The 22,240-nt window shown below is 42.0% G+C and overlaps 1 protein-coding gene across 2 annotated transcripts; it reads right to left on the bottom strand.

The window, feature by feature from the left end:
- Positions 1 to 2,904: 2,904 nt before the first annotated feature.
- On the bottom strand, positions 2,905 to 20,016 carry MSL3 (MSL complex subunit 3). Of its 2 annotated transcripts, none has more exons than XM_056861751.1 (13): positions 19,885 to 20,016; positions 16,019 to 16,101; positions 14,583 to 14,678; positions 14,027 to 14,124; positions 13,301 to 13,389; positions 12,455 to 12,577; positions 11,961 to 12,121; positions 7,778 to 7,936; positions 7,281 to 7,543; positions 6,673 to 6,782; positions 4,564 to 4,663; positions 4,106 to 4,190; positions 2,905 to 3,454 (listed from the first exon to the last, which is right to left on the bottom strand). In XM_056861751.1, the coding sequence occupies exons 1-13, from the start codon at positions 19,981 to 19,983 to the stop codon at positions 3,355 to 3,357; spliced, it is 1,566 nt and encodes a 521-aa protein (XP_056717729.1). In that variant the 5' UTR covers positions 19,984 to 20,016; the 3' UTR covers positions 2,905 to 3,354. The 2 variants fall into 2 exon arrangements, with proteins under 2 accessions (XP_056717729.1, XP_056717728.1); XM_056861750.1 differs by having other exon boundaries at positions 2,906 to 3,454; positions 13,301 to 13,392.
- Positions 20,017 to 22,240: the final 2,224 nt, after the last annotated feature.

The raw sequence follows: 22,240 nt of genomic DNA, 5'->3' as shown, positions 1-22,240 counted from the left end.
TCTTAAGAACATAAGGCCATACTAAATCAGACCAAGTTCCATCAAGTCCAACAGTCTTTTCACACAGTAGCAAACCAGGTGCCTCTAGGAAGCCCACCAACAAGACAACTACAGCAGTATTATCCTGCCTGTGTTCCAAATATAATATAATAGGCACTAATATAATAGGCATGCTCCTCTGATCCTGGAGAGAATAGGCATGAATCACGACTAGTATCCATTTTTACTAGTAGCCATGAATAGCCCTCTCCTCCATGAACATGTCCACTCCCCTCTTAAAACCTTCCATGTTGGCAGCCATCACCACATCCTGGGGGAGTTCCACAATTTAACTATGCTTATGCACTACATAAAGCCCATAATCTGTAGTATTCACATACATACTTCAGCTATAATGGAAAAAATATTCCAAGCTAAAAGAACAGCTAAGGAATTAGCTGATTTATCAATATATGAAATTTAGCCCCCTCCCTTGTTCTTCTTGATGCTATTTAGCTCCTTTAGCAATGTCAAAGCACAATACCTATATGACAGAAGCCACAAACAGCAGAATCCTCTTTCTGTGCACCTCTGAGGTACAGAAAGCCTAGGACCCATCTTCTCTTGGATCCCTGGTCCAAAGGCACCCCTCCCCAAAAAAACTGAACTCCCCTAATGTCTTCTGAACACAGAGACTATTGTTCCTAGTCCCATGTAGGGAACAATAGGGCTTTCCCACATTCCTTTAATCTTTCCTTCAACTACAAATGTTTACCACATATTATTTCTTGAGAGCTGTGTATCCAATTCCTGCTAACTTTGGTTTAAGTATCAGATTGACCTAAGTAGGATAGATCACCTAGCACTGCTGTCTCCTTCTCTACACCGTAGTACACGCTGTAAAGTTTCTTCACTGGCTTTTCCAGCTACCCTTGCTTCAGTTCAATCTTTGTACTTTTCCTCAAGCATATCTCCTCCTTCACCTGCCTTTTCTGCCTAATGGTTCAGAATCCACTGAGTAATTGGGCCACTTTCTTTAGCCACTTGGTTCCTTACCACTGAGCTTGCATACATTCCTGGAATCTCGTTCCAGTTATCTTCCTGTCCCCCATATTACTCTGTCCCAAGCCATTATAGCATTTTAATCCCAGCCAATAACTTCCCCTTCTCCAAATAAAACTGAAAATGCATTTGCAGACCACTTCAACCCATTTGTTTTGGAGGTGTCACAGCAGATTGCTGTCACACTGGTTCACCTAAGCAGCAAAAATGATTTCATTACAGGATTCTGTGTTACGCCCATCTTGAGTTTCAGGATTCAGGCCCCAAAGTTATCTTCTATCTGACTGAAAAGCCAGACAGCTCCAGTGCATTTGCTATTTCATAATTGGTTCTCTACTGTCTGTCTGGATTTTCCTCAGCACCTGTGGGAGCCATTCTGTAATATTATCATCATACATTAGAGGAGAGGCAGGACTAATTGCAAGGAGGAGAGAATAGATTGCAAACCTGCTAGATACTTGTATCTCTTCTCCATCACACAAATAAAAACAGTCCCCTAGCAATATAAGCTGTAACAAACTTACTCGTTTGACCTGCCCTGCAGAAACTGATTTTATTCAAGAAATGTCACAACATATAACACAACTTATTAACAGTCATCTTTGAAAATTGTGGAACTCCCTGCCCCAGGATGTTGTGATGGCTGCCAATTTGGAAGGCTTTAAGAAGGGAGTAGACATGTTCATGGAGGATATCCATGGCTACTAGTCAAAATGAATACTAGTCATGCATACCTATTCTCTCTAGTATTAGAGGAACCACAAAATAGCATGACTATAAATGCTGCACAGACCCAATTCTTATCTGGGAAGTAAGGTCCACAGATTTCAAGCCCTCAAAAGTCCTATAACAGACCTGTATGAGATAAGTGTATGCAGGCCCACATAATATATAAACAGGCGCAGAGTTGGAAGTGGGTTTTTTCAATGGATTACCATTAAGCACATACTGATTTTCAGTTTAAGATCATGGAGGTGCTTTTTCACTTTGGGATTGGCTCATTTAAATTGACAACTCCAGTACATATATTAGAGGTTGCAACTTTAAATTGTCACAAACTATTATGGGACTCCGAACCAGATGCTACTATCGCAGACATTTTCCGAGGCAGTAGTCTTCTAGCTTAATCCATCTAATGCAAACGAGTCCCCAGTTATAGCCCAAGATGACCAATATAAGCTCTAGTACAATTAATAGTGTTTATGAAAGCATACCTGCTAAATAATTATACTGCACAAGTGATAACCTTTAGGCTCATCTGCCTGTCTTCAGATCACTGTATAATTTTTTGAAGTCATCAAACTATTTGTTGGCACGGGTAGCAAAGACTCTAAATGTAAATTTTATTTAAGTCTGCCCAGTACAGGGAAGATAGTGTTAATTTTAAAATGGCAGTAGTCACGTTATGACCAAGACAACAAACTGGAGAGCAGGTGAAGTATTCTAGATCTCTATACAAACAGTAATGTATACATTCCTAAAACTAGTCAAAATAAAACCAAATACCCTTTTCAAACTGAACAGCCTTGAATTCTTACCTTGAATTAGACGTCACTATTTTAAGAAATGTTGCCTAAATGATTGTTGTTGTTTTGCTGCTTTTCTTCCTAAGAACACTAAGTACACTCTGTTCTTTAACAACTGTTTACACAATCATCAAAACAATTCAAATCATGTGTTTGGATAAATTAGTCCAAGACCAAGCTATTCAGACACTGCCAACACACCTACTCTGTGGGAAAAGGTAGATACATTCTTTTAAAGCAATTCCAATTACCCCTCTCCCCATAAAAGCACAGCTCAAAGTACACATCATGCCAAGAAGCTAGTTGCACATTCTTCTACAAGAGAATTTTGATCATCATCGCTTCCTGTAATGAAACATGAATTCCAAATGTGAAAAAGAAAGCCTGTACAATATGCCCCTTCTGCATGCATCTTAAACACCGAGGTGATGTTGGGAGAGTTCAAACCGAAGTGAGCTTATGTTAAAGTGGAATGCGGCATAAAGTTAATTCTCACGAAGTCTGTTTTTATTCCTTTTCCTTGCTTCTGTCGGATCCAGTTCTATGCATTAGCAGTCAATGCAGAGCTTCATTTATCTGGCAATGAAGGTTATCTAGCACTAGAATGCAATGTCAGCATAACTTCGAAATGAGAAAAAGATGCATTCATGTCAAAACAACGACAACGTTGAAGGAACTTTTGAGATATCAGAATGATGACACACTTCCATTTTTTCTCCTCATTCTGAAGTAGTAATGCAGTAAGTCATGGAGTATGTACAACTGGGTTATAGCAATAGTCATATCTTCAGTAGATGGCACGTGGATTCTTTGTGCTATAGTAGGCCTCACAAGCAGCAACATAAGCAGATTCTGGGAAGAAGTCATCGTGATATTCTGCTAAAAACCTGGAAGAGCAGAGTATGTATGATTTGCTTTGGAATGTATAATATGCATTTACAAGTAGACAATGGTTTAATTTTTTTAACAATATAAGTGGGAAAATGCAGCCTTAAAAAGGGTACACTATCAGATATTGCCTCATTTTGACAATCTGTAAAACCATACTGGAGGGTAGCATCTAAAAGATCCTTTAAAAGGTGACAGTCCGATGCAGTATGTTTATTTCAAATTAGGAATACCTTAATAATCCAAATAGTGTGTGCTTCACTGCTTTGGAAACACATATACTAAAATTGGAAGAGAGGCGTTACCAGGCAAAGAAATTATTTTTGAGTTATTAATGTAGCAATGTTTGGTCACCACCACTAGAGGTCTCTGGTGCCAATGAAAACCAAACCTTGTTGTGCTACTTTCTTTCCAGTCCTGCTTCTGCTACAAATACCATTGAAAATAACAGTTCCTACCTCCAGTTTCAAAAATAAGGTTCCCAGCATTTTTTGAACAGAAGAACCCCAAATAAGCTTTTTAGACAGAATCTCCTACTTTTATATCTTTAAATATTTCTACCCTGGTCTTCTCTCCCTCAAAACCTATTTCTCTTTTAAGTTAACAGATGCCCTTGAATGTTAGGGTTGTGAGACATAATATCAAATTACCTTAGGAACAATTCAAAGTGCTTTACTAATGCCTTTAAGTTTTTGTCAGGAAAGCTCATCTTCCCAAGAATCTCTGGAAGCTTTACTGTAAAAGCAAGAGGGAGAGAAATGATATGGTTTTCCCATCACTTCCCACAGTGTTCCATATGAACATAATATATCTCCCTAAACACTTTTTCTTCCACCAAAGCAATTCATAGTATTGAATTAACTTCATTTCTCTATTAACATCACTTGGATCATCGTGCATGCTTTCAAAGTTACTTATGCTACAGCAAATCTCAGCAAAGATTTACAGCTGCAATTTTATACACAATCTCTTGGAAGTAAGTACCACTGGACATATTATGATGCAATTCCAAGTATACATGTATAGCATTTGTTCAATGAAGATTACATGCAAACCCTTTTAGATGTTCAGTGATGCACAGATTTTAAAAATGAAAACTATATTTTACCAAACATTCGTAGCAAATGCTGAGACCCGTAAATGTAAGAGGGTGGTGGTGGTTGATCATCTAGGGGATAGTTCTCTGGCATGAGTTTCCATGACAACACCTGAAGACAAAACAAGAGGGCATTCAGGAATATATGATCAACAATCAAATCAGCAGTTTAAGAACCTATAGACAAAGGTGATATAGACAATGAATGATGGTGTAATTCTTTCTGTGGGTAATTGGAAAATCTGACTTTAATTTTTTTTAATGTTTCAGCTTGGAAGCAGCTCTGACAATTTCAAGTACACAAAAATGCATTTTTATATTTTATATTGTATGTTATATTATGTGTGCTTATTTTATTCTGTTTAAATAAGTCCTTGTTTTGAATTTGCAAGATATTTTATGTGTAGTACTAATCTCCACTCTTTTTGCTGTTTTATCAATGTTATCTTTTTATCTTTTGTATTCATTATTATCTAAAATAAATATACAAACGCATTTACATGATTAACACAAATTATGTGGGGGAACCTGTGCGGTTCCTGGGGGAGGATCTCATTTCCCCATTCTTTTCAACCTCCTGCTTTCGTTTTTCCTTTCCCCGTGCTGTGTCTTAAATCTTTCCCTTTTAGTTTCTTCCCACCTTTCTTTTCCTATTTCTCTCCCTGGAAGCCTTTGCTGGCCCCACCCTTTTACTCATTCAACCCACCTATTTCTGTCCCCTTCCAAGTCTTCAGCTTTCCCTTTTTTGCTCTTCTCTCCCGGTTTTTTTATCACTTTCAGTCCATCTCCCCCCTCCCCAACGCTGACAAGAGATTTGGAATCTTGGGCAATGTTGGTTGTCAGGCACCCCTCAAAATGGTCACTCTGTGGTATGTTTTCATAAATAATCAGATATTGCTTCTACAGTTTGGGGTGTTTTTTTTTTAACCCTACACTTTTTTTAGCATTCCATATTTCTTCTGGAAACCTGGGGCTTCCCCCAGGATTGTAGGAAAATACTCCCTATATATTGCCCTATTGTGCAGATTTTTTGATCTACACTCTGAGGCCGTTCTTCAGAATTAGATATAATGATGTGCAACTTTTGCATGCAAAACTATGATTTAGCCACCTGGCTTGGTGACATCCAGGTTAGTTACTACAACACACACTACATGGTGCTGTTTATGACAACTGTTTGGAAACTTCTATCTGTCCAGAAAATATGAGTTAAACTGGAACAGGAGGATCATATCTTGTCATTGTTAAAATAACTACACTGGCTACCATCCTGTATCTGGACACATCAAAAATGCTGGCTTTGACCGAAAAGTCCTATCCAGCCTGGGCCTAGGACACATGAACAATTACCTACTTCCCAATGTTAAAACCAGCATCAGAGGATAGTCTCTGAGTAGTCCTCATTGACAGGTAAGCCTTGCAGATCCCAAAGGTAGGGCACCATGAAATTTTCCTTGCACATTTGTGAGACTAGCATCATCAATAATGGTTTTTGGTTTTTTGCACCAATGAGTTCAAGGGGTGCTCATAGCTCTATATTCTGAACAGGTTTGAATCTTGTTAAGAGTTTTTTGGTATTTTATTCCTGTTGATAAGCTCTAGTTTGTTTGTAAATTGTCTTGGAAATTACAGTTGGAAATCTAGGTTATAAGTATTTAAATAAAGTTTAGAAGGTAAAGAATGTACTAGACCATGAGCCAGAAGGCCTCAAAATTTGGTTGCCAAACCTGACGTCTAGCCCAAAAACAATTCTGATATTTTCTTCTGTGTACCTGAACTAAATCCCTTAAGAAGAAAAAAGTGGGGCCGATTGTCTTGAACTGGAGCTAAGGTCTTTTAGGTTCAACACCAGTCCACATAACAATCTTTTCTGACCTGGTTTTTGGGCAAGGGTCCATTTCAGTTTGACTTCCTGATTTTAACCCTGATTATACTTGTATCAATCTGTTTACATTTAAATAAGCCTTGCTTGAGAATTAGCTTCATTACAAGGTTATCTGCATATTTCAGGACTGAATTAAAATGATTATATGCAGGGGCACTGGAAGACCCTCATGCAGGAAATCGTATCGGCCCACTGGCAGAGACCGAAGTATCTTGTGTAAGACGAAAAAGGTTTACCTCGTTCAGTTCATTGTTTCGTCTGCCTTCAAAACCAGCAAATACTGCACTGCCTTCTTTACTGGGAGTCAAGGTAATGGGCGAAGAGGACCCACTGTGGACAGGAGTTTCTTCAAAAGAAAAGCAGAAATAATTTTATTCACTGACTTAATGGGACCAGAGTTGTCTTCCAGCAACTGGACTACACAATCTCCTTTATCCTTAATTCCATTCTTTATGCTTGAGGACCAACTGGTCATAAGCAAAACAAATTCAGTACATTCCATAATACATAAATAACCATAATACAAAAATATAATATCTAAACAGTTCAGTTAAAAAAAGATATCATTAAACTACACAATCTCCCTGGCCACTCAATGAAAACTCTAATTCTTCCCAAGGAGATACCATGGTCAGACATTCCATTGAGGATGGTCAAGGCCAGTTTTCTACTACCTATTAACAGTGCTGGGATGCTGGTTATAGGGTGCCAAATGATCGTCTTTTATTCTGATGCCTGAGCTAGGATACTATTTTACAGATTGTTTATTGAATGTTGTGAGTTGCCCCGAACCCTGAGACCCAGGGGAGGGACCGGATATAAGTCAACTAGAACAATCGCTTACTCTTTTCAAGATGCAAAAACAATTTTGGCATTGAAGCAGGAGTCTCAATATTCCGTCTCTTTGGTTGCGGAGAAGCACTACTTTCCGACAGTCTGTCACAATTGGATGTATGACGGGTAGAACGCCTGAGAGACTGCAAGATTTCAGGTTCAGTTTTCCGCCGCTTTGGTGTTGCAGACTCTCCTGCTACAGGTTGACTGTCCGTGGACTGTGGAGTTGATGGATTCAGAAGAGGTGGACTTGGGGAAAGCTCTTCTTGATTTCTGAGGGGGACAAAATAAAGGAGGGGGTTGTAAGTTTGTGTAAGGGTGTTTATGTTTACAGCAACTATGCTTACTTTCTTGTTTTCTATCAAAATGTCTTCCTTCCATGGGCTTTTGTTCATTAACTTCAAATACAAAAGCTTGCACAATAAAACTTAAATGCATTGCAATTGCACAATCTATTTAAAAACTGTTCAAGAAAGACTATATTAAAATCCAGAGCACCAAACCTACCTGTTAGTATTTGCTACACACTCTTGGATTGGAAGAAAGAACTTGGAAGAAGTGACCTTCTTAAATTGGGCTTGCTCATATGGATAGAGTAAAATCAGTGGAAGAGTGAAGTCAAAGGTGATTCTGAGCCCATCCACCATTTCTTTGCATAACTCAACACTAGAAAATAAAATGGATAATTAAAATAAGTTAGCATTAATATTCCATAAAGTAGTTGACAAATTTGTTTTTTTAAATAAAAATAAAAATGATACAACACAAAGTTAGTAGAAATGGTCTTTCTTGACAGCAAACAGGTTTTAGCTGGTTAACACAATTCCCCCAACAGCAGAGGGGCAATCTTTGTCTTATCCTCACCTGCTAAGCTCAGGAAAAGGACTAGAATGAATTCAAGTTGTGCTGCACCCTTGAAGCACTCAGTGAACAAGCTCCTGGCTCTCATAAAGCAAGTTCACTTCCTCGAGGCCAAGGTAGCTCAACTGGAGGAGCTGAGGCAGGCAGAGAGAAAGGTGACTAAGGACTCCGGGGATGAAATAGTTACATCCCAGTCCCAAGGTGACGGCAACCTGCCAGTCACGGATGATGGAGCCCTTGGGGAAGGAGGCCATCTCACTGAGGGAGGGGGATGTGGTACCTTAGAAGGGACCTCTTCCTTGGTGGATGAACAGATATCCTCTCGTACTGAGGATATGCCTCAGAGGGAAGGGGGGCTTCTTGTAGTGGGGGATTCAATCCTTAGGAATGTAGATAGCTGGGTTTCTGGTGGGTGCATTGACCGCATGGTGACTTGCCTGCCTGGTGCGAAGGTTGCGGACATTACCCGTCATATAGGTAGTCTGGTAGGTAGTGCTGGAAAGGAGCCAGTGGTTGTGGTGCATGTTGGCACCAACGATGGGGAAATGTAGTCCGGAGGTCTTGGAATCCAAATTTAGGTTGCTAGGCAGGAAACTAAAATCCAGGACCTCCAAGGTAGCTTTCTCAGAAATGCTACCTGTTCCACGTGCAGGACCAGCTAGGCAGGCACAGTTGGTGAGTCTCAATGCGTGGATGAGATGGTGGTGCAGGGAAGAGGGCTTTAGATTTGTAAGGAACTGGGCAGCATTTTGGGACAAGCCGGGCCTATACAAAAGGGATGGGCTCCACTTGAACCAGGATAGAACCAGACTGCTGGCGTGTAATATAAAAAAGGTGGCAGAGCAGCTTTTAAACTGAACCTGGGGGGAAAGCCGACAGGAGCTGAGAAGCATACGGTTCGGGCAAACTCAGTGCACACTGTCAAAGGAAAAATTGCTTCAGATTGCCCACATGGGAATTACTTGGACATGAAAGGGAACGGGGAAAAAATGATGGATAGCCACTTAAAGATGCCCAAAGGCACATGCCAGGCAAGTCGAAAGAGAGAAACAGTGTGGAGGTGTTTCTATGCTAATGCTAGAAGCCTCCAAGCAAAAATGGGGGAATTAGAGTGCATGGTTTTAAGAGAAAACATAGATATAGTGAGCATTACAGAAACCTGGTGGAGGGGAGAGAACCAGTGGGATACAGTCATCCCTGGTTACAAACTGTATAGAAATGACAGGGAAGGGCGTATTGGAGGGGGTGTTGCTATGTATATCAAGGAAGGCATAGTGTCTAATAAGCTAGAGACCATAAAAAGGGCAGACTCGTCCACAGAATCCTTATGGGTGACGATTCCGGGCTCCAAAGGAGATTTAGTACTGGGGACGTTCTATCGGCCCCCTGACCAAATGGCTCAGGGTGATCTTGAGATGGAGAATGAAATTAGGGAAGCCTGTAAAGGTAATGAAGTAGTAATAATGGGAGACTTCAACTTTCCTCATATTGATTGGATAAATGTATGCTCCAGTCAAGTCAAAGAGATAAAATTTTTAGACATCCTAAATGACTGTGCCCTCGAACAGTTGGTCATAGACCCAGAGGGGAGGCAATCCTGGATTTAATACTCTGTGGTGCTGCCGGTGATTTAGTGCAGGATGTGGATGTAGTTGAGCCAGTTGGCAATAGTGATCACAATGGCATCAAATTTAATTTATATGCAAGTGGAAAAGTGACTGGGAAATCTCACACAATTACCTCTGACTTTAAAAGAGGGAACTTCTCTAAAATGAGAAAACTGGTAAAGAGGAAGTTGAAAGGAACAGTTAGGAGGGTTAAATCTCTTGAAAAGGCTTGGGGGTTACTCAAGTCCACATTACTAGAGGCTCAGCTAGCTTGTATACCGCAGGTCAGGAAGTGTAGTAATAAGTCCAAGAGGTCACCACCATGGCTAACGGGTAAGGTGAAGGAAGCAATTAGAGAAAAAAAGTCTTCCTTCAGAGACTGGAAGGTTTGCCCAAACGAGGCGAACAGAAGCAAGCACAAACTTGCACAAAGGAAATGCAAGCAGATAATTAGAGATGCAAAAAAAGATTTTGAGGGGCAAAATCCAACAAGGTTTCTGTAAGGGTAGGTCCTGTCTCACTAACCTATTAGAGTTTTTTGAAAGCGTCAATAAGCATGTGGACAGGAATGAGCCTGTGGATATTGTGTATTTGGATTTCCAAAAAGCTTTTGACAAAGTCCCCCACCAAAGACTGCTAAGCAAACTTCATAGTCACAGGATAAGAGGACAAGTCCTCTTATGGATTGAGAGGTGGCTGAAAAATAGGAAGCAGAGAGTAGGAATCAATGGTCAGTTCTCCCAATGGCGGGATGTGAGCAGTGGAGTGCCTCAGGGATCTGTGTTGGGACCGATGCTTTTCAACCTGTTCATCAATGACCTGGAGTTGGGGTTAAACAGTGAAGTAGCCAAGTTTGCAGATGACACCAAATTATTTAGGGTGGTTAAAACAAAACTGGACTGTGAAGAGCTCCAGAAGGATCTCTGCATACTGGAAGAATGGGCATTAAAATGGCAAATGAGATTCAATGTGAGTAAGTGAAAAGTGATGAATATTGGGACAAAAAATCCAAACTTCACATATACACTGATGGGATCTGTGCTGGCAGCAACAGACCAAGAAAGGGATCTTGGGGTGGTAGTGGATAGCTCAATGAAGATGTCAACCCAGTGTGTGGCTGCTGTAAAAAAGGCAAATTCCATGCTGGCCATAATTAGATGAGGAATAGAGAATAAAACTGCTGATATCATACTGCCCTTGTACAAATCTATGGTGAGACCACACTTGGAATACTGTGTTCAGTTCTGGTCACCACACCCAAAAAAGGATATTACAGAGCTTGAGAAGGTGCAGAAAAGAGCAACCAAAATGATTAGGGGAATAGAGCAACTGTTCTATGGGGAGCGGTTAAGACCCTTAGGGCTGTTTAGCTTGGAAAGAAGGCGGCTAAGGGGAGACATGATAGAGGTCTATAAAATTATGCATGGTTTGGAGAGAGTGGACAGGGAGTTTTTCTCCCTCTCCCATAATACTAGTATGTGGGGTCATCTGCTAAAGCTGGAGGGTGAGAGATTCAAAACAGATAAAAGGAAGTATTTTTTCACACAACACATAGTTAAATTGTGGAACTCCCTGCCCCAGGATGTGGTGATGGCTGCCAGCTTGGAGGGCTTTAAGAGGGGAGTGGACATATTCATGGAGGAAAGGGGTATTCATGGCTGTTAGTTAAAATGGATACTAGTCATGCTGCTTACCTATTCTCTCTAGTATCAGAGGAGCATGCCTATTATTTTGGGTGCGGTGGAACACAGGCAGGATGGTGCCTGTTAGTGGCTTCCTAGAGGCACCTGGTTGGCCACTGTGTGAACAGACCGCTGGACTTGATGGGCCTTGGTCTGATCCAGCAGGGCCTTTCTTATGTTCTTAAAACACAATACAAATCAGCAGCCCCTCCTCTCAAGACTAGAATTTGCTGGGGTGGGGGGAGAGATTTTCCCATAGCTGTGCTGTGAAGGAGCTCCAAGGACCCCAAAAACACAGCATGATTATGGCCACAACACTCTGCCCTCCACCTCAGTTCTAAACTTGTGACAACAACTGGAACTCTCATGCTTGCCAATACTACAAGGATACATTTGAAGTCCTGTAAATCTGACAACTTAAAGTTAAGCATATTGTTTCTGCAGCTAAAGAAAACACAGGACAAAGACTGACAGAAGATGATTTAGCCTCTCATTTCAAATATATAGATTAGACACATGGAGCAAAAGAAATTTCCTTACTTCTTTTCTGGAGGGACATAGTGGAGATTCAAGTTAGCATGTGAAGACATTTGATGGTGGCGAGATCTTTCATTGGCTGAAAAAGCAGCATTAATGGCAAAATGCTTCACGTATGACTCCAGGATGGTTATTATATTTGTCTGACATGGCAGTTTCACCAGCTGAAAAAGAGTTAATTAGTTACCAAACCCAAACAATTATTTATTTATGCTATTTGTAGTCTGCCTTTCTCACTGGAACTCAAGGCATATTACAACAGAGTGAATCAATACAATCGACAATCAATAAACAATGAATTAGGATATGGGTTGTAGAATAACCAGAAGTCTAAAAACAGAACTGAAGTAACTTCAAAAGTACTGTTGTATCATTTTAAAATGAAACATTTTTACACCAGTAGCAAAAATTAGCTATTTAAATAGTTCATTATCAATTCAGAAACCTCTCACTAGAACTTCCATGAAGTTTATAGAAGCATTTTCAGTTATTTTTACCCGTTTTCTCCTGTTAATATAGTAACAATCTTCTTCCAGCTTCTTTTTTAAGATTTCAGGAATTTCAATATTTATTGCTTTTTCTTCCATCTCCCTTTTAGCATGAGTCTCTTGTTCTTCTTTCTTTAAGATGAAAAACAAAATTTAAAGAAGGCTACTAACCCTTTTCTTATACTTTACTTGAGTTACGTGAGAAAGCAGAACATTAGAATTTCTAATGTAAAACTGTGAAGTCCCACTTTGTATATTTACAAAGTATATTTAACTGCACATATTTACTTCCTTATGTTTACAATATAGTCAGAAATGTGCACGTTCCACGTGTAAGCACATCTGTGTTGTTAGCATTGTCCTATTATAATTAGTTATTTTTAAACATACACTTTCAGGATCAGAATGATAAATTACAAAATCAGAATGATCTACTGAGATATAGCTATCTATATCTACAAAAGCTGCCACACTAAAGGATGGAATTTACCATGAGCATTTTTATAATGAAAGTTAACATGAAGGAAATAAACTCAGGTGACTTCGCAAACATTGTTTAAAGCCTCACAGGAAGCCAAAGGTCTTGTAAAAGATTTCCCACAGTAAATGCTTATGCTGCTCCAACAGCAGACTGTTTTTCAGTCTGGACACACCGCTTGCTACTCCAACAGTGTTAATGACTACGCCAGAAGCTTTAGAGAAAGCTCTGGCCTCGTAAATCTCTGATTATGACTCTCCACCATCATTTTGCTTTGCCACCCTTTGTACTTAACAAGTTTTCAAAGTTGATGATAAAGTGTTGTCTGGCATTTCATTTATTTATAAATAGTGTCACGCTAGGTCACAAAAACATACCATTTCTGTCTTCTCATCAACATCACTTTCTTCACTTTTTATTTCTTCATCTGTGCCTTCATCGCTGTCATCAGAAGAACTGCTTATAGCTGCTTAAGAAAACAATGAGTTACCTGACACACTTGTTCTACTCACTTCACCTGATAAGATGTAATCTCCCAAAACTAGAATTAGTCATAGATTGCTCGAAATGAATGTGTTTTCTTTAATGTCCAGCACAGGATTAATTTTATTTATCAAACCCCAGTAAAGGTTTCTTTTTGAGATAAACACAAAAACATAAAAATCTACAATGAACGAAGAATCAAAGAAGTATTAGAGAAAGTTACCTACATTTTCCTTTGAGTAGCACACCAGAAGAATAACCTCAAAATATGTATGCCTTTAACACTGTTTACCAATTAAAGCTTAAACTCACTATTAATTTACCAATTCGACTAGTCATCTGAATCTTTGCATAAACTCCTAATAGACCATACCTACTTTTTTATCTATATAACCCTATGAAATGCTACACACATGGATGGCTCCATATAAATAATAACTAAACACTTTGATAAACAGATATTTTGTTTACTGGCATGCATGAACTTTCCCCCCTTAAAAATGGCACACGGGACTCATTTCTTTTTCAGCATTAACTATTTACTAATAGAAAAATTGCTTCTTTTAGAATATCTTGAAAGAAGCAGCGTGACTATCAGAGCAGAACAAAACACAACTTACAGTTTCCACTACTTTCATCATTCTCTTCAGCAGGAAGGCTTTTCAACACAGAATCAACACCAGGCAACCTGCAACGCCCCTTCTTCCCTTTTCTTCTCCTAAAGGAGGAGACAAACCATTCAGCATACCATTATTTGGCTACTTTCCTTTAAAGTAGTAAAGTATAAAATATATATATGTCCAAGGACAATGAAATGGTAAGCCAGTCTCTAAAGTAACTTTCCTTCTAAACCGTTCTAGCTGATAGGAAATCCCTCCTGCCTCAGAATTCTAAGCAGGCTAAGGGCTTCCCAACCATGTGGCTTCTCATCATAAGAACAGTGAGCGAACTCAGCCATGTTAAGGTACAAGGAAATTTAAATACTAGCAGAATCAAGAGTAATGTCATGTGAATGTACAGAATAGCAGTTTCTTTCAACAAGCAACAAGAACCACAATGGTATATATATAAACTTTATGAAAAAAATATACAGAATTGTGGTTTCTGAAATGCTATTACAGCAGTGTAATGAATTGCATTGGCTTTAAGTAATGTTTCATATGTTTACATCCTTACATGCGAGCCACAGCTTTCCTTGCCAATTTACGTTGTAATCTGCGGTTTTCATCAGTATCACGAAGAACATGATCTTCGGCTGCCCATCTGTCCCAGCTAGGAATTGAAAATTACAGCAATAGGTAAGTATAAAAAATAAAGGAAGATTAGGATGCTATGTATGAAATAAGGATCTGAAATATGTATTTAAATTTTACTATCTGTTTCAGATGTTTTTCTTTAAAACTGGTACACTTTTTATTCTTCATTTTTACCTACAAGGTTATCATAAGCCAATTTATGGACCTGCATGGCCACATGAGCAGATCAGTTGAAGCTTCTTTATAATGAAGCAGACCATTGGTCTTTCAAAGTCAAATATTATATTCTGACTGGCAGCACCTTTTGGGATCTCAGGCAGGGGTTTTCCGCATCACCTATGACATCATCCTTTTAACTGGAGATGCTAAGGGTTGAACTTTGGATCTTCTGCATGCCAAGCATGTGCTCTATCACTGAGTCATGGCCCCTGTCCAATGACCAGCCAATAACAAAGAGCACACTGCTGGCAGCAGCAAAGAGAGCCACAGGAAAAAGGCACAAGGCTGATGCAGTGGTGACAATTCCATAATTGGTGTAGTCACAACAGGAACCTCTCCTTATTCACTCTCCCTGTTACAGGGGTGTAGATTTCTTACACCTGGAGTTCCTCCACCAGGGCCTCTCTCACAATAGTCAGGAATACTAGCACAGAGCAACAGGGAGGAGGTTTGTGAGGATTTAGTTAAAATAGATTTTTAAACTATTTGATATTAAATATTAATAAGTAACAAGTATCAAGAGTCCCGTGGCGCAGAGTGGTAAGCTGCAGTACTGCAGTCAAAAGCTCTGCTCATGACCTGAGTTCGATCGTGACGGAAGTTGGTTTCAGGTAGCCGGCTCAAAGTTGACTCAGCCTTCCATCCTTCCGAGTTCGGTAAAATGAGTACCCAGCTTGCTGGGGGTAAAGGGAAGATGACTGGGGAAGGCACTGGCAAACCACCCCATAAACAAAGTCTGCCTAGAAAACGTCAGGATGTGATGTCACCCCATGGGTCAGGAATGACCCGGTGCTTGCACAGGGGACCTTTACCTTTTTTTAACAAGATCACACTGATAATTTGAATTAAGCACAAATGCAAAATTACTGGACGTATGAAACATCACATGACTCAATGAGGTCACTGCATCCTACTATGCAGTCCTAGACATATTGGGGGGGGGGGGTGCCTTAGCTCAGTGGCATGTAAGGTAAGCAGGCTTCAGATTGGCACAATTTCATTAAATGAGCATTATGGATACTCAGTCCCCCCAAGCATATGACTCCTTTGTGTTTTATTGAGCATAACTCTTCACAAAGGTTTCATGACTTGGAAGAACTTTCAATAGTATACCAACTATGTTACAGGTATTCTCACCTTCTGTTCCAACCATTAAAATGGATCAGATATTCTGGAATCTTTCTTCCTTTCTCATCCTTTCCAATAACAATGTCAACAATCTGAAATCAGAAACAATTACTGTGAAGTCATGTTAACAATACTCTCAGCAGAGTAATATTCAAATTATTTATGCTTTCAAAAATACAGCCTTAAGCAAAAGGTTATAAACCCAGTTATTCAGAAATATATTTAAGTTTTCATTCCAAGTCAATTAAGTTTCCAAGCAGTCTTGTTAGTATGATGCTGGCAGACAATACCGGACTTAGAAGCTCAATATTGCACTTGCATTACATAAAATGTACAAAAAAATTACAGTTGAGACTGCATTGGAAAAAAAATCCGCATCGTCCCTAGTAGGAATACTGTAACTGAAGTTTGGATTCACTTCGTCTAGAGATCAAAAACTTCACAAAGCCCTTAGCAGAAGAACATGCACACTTAGTGGTCAGGGATGAACAGAGACCATTGAGTGGGTAGCTTTTTATATATTTGTTTTCAAGATATGTTATTAATGACTACACCTCCTGAACCTTTGGAGACAGGATGGGTTAGAAATCCAAAGAAACCAATCTCATATTCCAAAACCCAGAATTACAAGCCCTACCAATGTTGTTTCCAATGTACTACGTTAAAAAATAGTACTGCAAAAAATATTAAAGCGTGCAGCACTGACAGGGAAGTATATTACAAATGAGCCCTGCTTTTAAATAAGTTCTAATTAAGTATGTTTGGAGATGAGATAGGATTAGGTTCATAGCATCCAAATCAAAACCATATCACTGGTATCTACAAGGTCTCTCTCATTTAAGGATTCTGGTGCACCATTTATGCTATCCAATCACCATAAATGTACAGAAGACTGACTCTTGATTCATACAGACATCAGAAACCACTATAGGAACAACACAGGCTATATAATCATATTTTTAAAATGAATGGTTATGTTTTCAGGAACAACTGACACACACAAAAATCATTTTTATTTAAAAAGTAGGCTCTCCCACCCGCCCCTGAACAGCAGTGACAGTCCTGGAAGACAGGAATACTTAATAGATTTTGCACAGGATTGGTTTTTAAAGCAGTATTGTAGAATGCCCCCCCCCCATTTGATCCTATTAATATACATTGGCATATTTAAAAAAAACACTTTGAAGGGAAGCAGAGACCAGGATCTGGTATGCATAATGGATAGTTTCAGTACTCAAAGCATCAGGCCCTAATCCTCAGCCATATATTATATTTTTCAAGTGCTTGGAATAGTTCCATGTATGATCCACCTTAAAGCCAAAAACCTCCAATTGTCCCCTCCCATCCAAATGCATTTATCTTACCAATGTGTTTTGAAATATGGTGTACCTTGCTCTATTCTTATGAAACATATTTAAGTCAGATGTATGAGCCTTAAATAAACCTCATACTGGTATTATTTTGTCAAGAATATTTATTGTTATTTTTAAATTCAAGAATAAAAACTTTATTTTTCATACTGCTTTTCCAGGCCACCTCATACAGTACAAAATACATTTATCACACACTTCTATTTTGTTGTATGCACAGACACTGGTATGTTGTAGCCAAGCATGGTTTCCCAGAACACGTACACTCTACAATTTGCATGTGTATATGAGGAGACTGGCATAGCCAAAAAGGTCTTCCCCGTATACAAACACTCTGAGTTGCCAATCGTGAGAGAAGGTATGGTAGCACTTCAGCCTCCTCTTGTGCTTGATCTGCACGGGTTGACAAAGCTTTTCACAACATGTTACAACCACAGGGCATTCCAGGTGATAACTTGGAAGACGATAACTTAGGAATTCAATAGTCTGCATTTTCTTGACAAAGGATAAAGCCATTGTTCATTAAGATTCTCTACACCTCTTGGCAGAATAAGTGGTTTACATACACCAGGGCCACTACCCTGCCAGGACTACCCCAGCCCCTAAAGAGGGGCGGACGCTGCAGTGAGGAATGGGGCTGCTTTGCCACTGCCCCCTCAGGAAGGCCAGGGGACCACCCTGCCAGAGCCAGGCCCCTCCTGCTCTGAGCTGACCGGGCAGGCGCTCCTTCCCTTTTTGGTTGGCGGGGCAGATTGGGAGTTTTATTTATGTATGGGCCCTATTCTACGGCTGCTTCAGCCATCCCGTCCCTCCCCCCTATTTATATGCCACCTGGCTAACGGAGACGCTGTAATAAATCCTGAGCCCTGAAAATTGTTGCAGATCAAACAATGTTAACGGTAGAAGTTCAGGGACAGGACAGGTGAAGGGGTGGGCAATGGCGAGATGCCAACACAACGAGGAAACTGAAAAAGTGGAGGGGAAACAAATAGCATTGGTAGAATTAAGTTAATTCATGCCATCGTATTCCCTATTACTATGTATGGGTGTGAAAGCTGGACATTGAAGAAAGCTGATAGGAAGAAAGTGGATTGAAACTGTTCAAGACTTTCTATTCCTTGGCTCCACCATCAACCCAAAGGGAGACTGCAGCCAAGAAATCAGAAGGAGACTGAGACTGGGAAGGGCAGCCATGAAGGAGCTAGAAAAGATTTTGAAGTGTAAGGATGTGTCACTGGCCACCAAGATCAAGTTAATTTATGCCATTGTATTCCCTATTACTATGTATGGGTGTGAAAGCTGGACAGTGAAGAAAGCTGACAGGAAGAAAGTAGACTCCTTTGAAATGTGGTGTTGGAGGAGAGTGTTACGGATTCCGTGGACTGCCAAAAAAACAAATCAGTGGGTTATAGATCAAATCAAGCCTGAACTGACCCTAGAAGCTAAAATGACTAAACTGAGGCTGTCGTATTTTGGTCACATCATGAGACGACAAGAGTCACTGGAAAAGACAGTCATGCCAGGAAAAGTTGAGGGCAGCAGGAAAAGAGGAAGACCCAACAAGAGATGGACGGACTCTATAAAGGAAGCCACAGGCCTCAGTTTGCAAGATCTGAGCAAGGCTGTCAAAGATAGGACATTTTGGAGGACTTTCATTCATAATTCACAGTGGGTAGCCGTGTTAGTCTGTTTGCAGTAGTCAAAAAGGGCAAGAGTCCAGTAGCACCTTAAAGACTAACAAAAATATTTTCTGGTAGGGTATGAGCTTTCGTGAGCTACACGAAAGCTCATACCCTACCAGAAAATATTTTTGTTAGTCTTTAAGGTGCTACTGGACTCTTGCCCTTTCATTCATAAGGTCGCCATGAGTCGGAAGCGACTTGACGGCACTGAACACACATACACACATTTGTCTCTGGATGGATGGACAACGGGCCACCTTCTCTTTAACTATGCATTATTTGGGGTACTGTTGGATTTGTTACAGTATCCGTATTTTGAGACACCATGGTAATGTTGGTCTATGCCTTAGCTCTTGGCACAAGAAGACACAACAAATACTCCACTGGCACCTAGTGACATAACAGCGTTTCAGTCCTAGAACAAAGCACAGTCCCTGGAAAGCAACGACTCCCACTTTCATTCATAGGGCCGCCGTGGGCCGGAAGCGACTTGAGGGCACCTCGCAGGCAAGACGATGGTGGCAGCCCATCGTCCATCCCACCCCCGACCCCCGACCCGTCCGACAGCGGAGGAGAACCGATGGAAAAGACCCCCCCCCGCGACCTTTTATGTCTTAAGGGGCGACGTGAGGAAGGCCGGCTTCTCCTCCCCTCACTCCTCTCAAGGGCAGCGCCGATAAGGCCGACCAGCCTCCCCCCCCCCCCCAACCCCAACGGACGCAAACCGTCGCCGGAAGCGGCCGTTAGGATTCGTCCGTTGGCCCGCCGGAGGAGGGGGGGCCCCCGCTCGCTCGCTCCCTCGCGCACGCGCAGGACGCCTCACCTTGGCATCATACAGCACCTTCGCCTTGGTGGGGTCCGGCTCGAAGCAGAGAACTCGCTCCCCTCTGTGGAATTTAAATTTCATTCCCCGCGAGGTCATTTGTTCATCATGGCGGCGGGGAGACGCGGCCACGCCCCCCGAGGGGAGCGCGGAGGACGCCTCGCTCCGCCTCCTCCTCCGGCGGAGGGCGGCGGGAGCGGGCGGGGGAGGCGCTTCCCGCCCGGGACCGGTTCGGGCCTTCTCGTAGGCTTCTTCCCTTCGCCCGCAGGCTGTCCGGGCGCCGTGGGGGAGCGCCGGCCCCGCAGCCCGAGAGGAGGAAGGGAGAGGCAGCTCGCTCGCTACATAAGGACATCAGGAAGGCCCTGCTGGATCAGGCCCAGGCCCCTCAAGCCCAGCAGTCTGCTCACCTTGTGACCAGCCAGGGGCCTCTAGGAAGCCCCCAAACAAGACGACTGCAGGTGCGTTGTCCTGCCTGGGTTCCACAACACCTAATATAACAGGCATGCTCTTATCCTGGAGATAATAGGTGTGCATCATGACTAATAGCCATGGATAGCCCTATCCTCCATAAGAACATAAGGAAGGCCCTGCTGGATCAGGCCCGGGCCCATCACGTCCAGCGGTCTGCTCACCCGGTGGCCAGCCAGGGGCCTCTAGGAAGCCCCCAAACAAGACGACTGCAGGTGCATTGTCCTGCCTGGGTTCCACAACACCCAAAATAATAGGCCTGCTCTGATCCTGGAGATAATAGGTATGCATCATGACTAGTGTTCATTTTGACTCCATAAGAACATATGAACATTTTGACTCCACAAGAACATCTTGACTCCATAAAAACATAAGGAAAGCCTACTGGATCAGACCCAGGCCCATCAAGCCCAGCAGTCTGCTCACCCAATGGCCAACCAGGGGCCTCTAGGTTCCACAGCACCTAATATAATAGGCCTGCGCCTCTGATCCTGGAGAGAATAGGTGTGCATCGTGACTAGTGTTCATTTTGACTAGTAGCCATGGATAGCCCTCTCCTCCATAAGAACATAAGGAAAGCCCTGCTGGATCAGACCCAGGCCCATCCAGTCCAGCAGTCTGCTCACCCAGTCGCCAAACAGGGGCCTCTAGGAAGCCCACAAAGACTGCAGATGCATTATCCTGCCTGTGTTCCACAACACCTAATATAACAGGCATGCCGCTCTGATACTGTAGAGAATAGGTATGCATCATGACTAGTCGCCATTTTCACCAGTAGCCATGGATAGCCCTCTCCTCCATGAACACGCCCAGTCCCCTCTTAAAGACTTACAAAAGAACATAAGAAGAGCCCTGCTGGATCAGGCCCGGGCCCATCCAGTCCAGCAGTCTGCTCACACGGCTGCCAGCCAGGGGCCTCTAGGTTCCACAGCACCTAATATAATAGGCCTGCTCCTCTGATCCTGGAGATAATAGGTGTGCAACATGACTAGTGTTCATTTTGACTAGTAGCCATGGATAGCCCTCTCCTCCATAAGAACATAAGGAAAGCCCTGCTGGATCAGACCCAGGCCCATCACGTCCAGCAGTCTGCTCACCCAGTCGCCAACCAGGGGCCTCTAGGAAGCCCACGAACAAGACGACTGCAGGTGCATTGTCCTGCCCGTGTTCCACAACACCTAATATAACAGGCATGCTCCTCTGATCCTGGAGAGAATAGGTGTGCATCATGACTAGTAGCCATTTTGACTAGTAGCCATGGATAGCCCTCTCCTCCATGAACACGTCCAGTCCCCTCTTAAAGCCTTACAAAAGAACATAAGAGCCCTGCTGGATCAGACCCAGGCCCATCAAGTCCAGCAGGGTGATCACACGGCGGCCAACGAGGGGCCTCTAGGTTCCACAACACCTAATAGGCCTGCTCCTCTGATCCTGGAGATAATAGGTGTACATCATGACTAGTGTTCATTTTGACTAGTAGCCATGGATAGCCCTCTCCTCCATATGAACATAAGGAAAACCCTGCTGGATCAGACCCAGACCCATCAAGGCATGATCCTGGAAATAATAGGTATGCATCATGACTAGAGTTCATTTTGACTAGTAGCCATGGATAGCCCTCTCCTCCATAAGAACATAACGAAAGCCCTGCTGGATCAGACCCAGGCCCATCACGTCCAGCAGTCTGCTCACACAGTGGCCAGCCAGGGGCCTCTAGGAAGCCCACAAACAAGACGACTGCAGCAGCACCATCCGGCCTGTGTTCCACAGCACCTAAGATAATAGGCATGCTCTTATCCTGGAGATAATAGGTATGCATCATGACTAGTGTTCATTTTGACTAGTAGCCCTCTCCTCCCTAAGAACATAGCATAACCGCGGCGCCACT

This window comes from Euleptes europaea, chromosome 16 (genome assembly GCF_029931775.1).
Source record: "Euleptes europaea isolate rEulEur1 chromosome 16, rEulEur1.hap1, whole genome shotgun sequence".
In the NCBI taxonomy this organism is placed as follows: domain Eukaryota; kingdom Metazoa; phylum Chordata; class Lepidosauria; order Squamata; family Sphaerodactylidae; genus Euleptes; species Euleptes europaea.
Note: the sequence above shows the minus strand (reverse complement) of the source record. Positions and strands in the feature narration are given on the sequence as shown.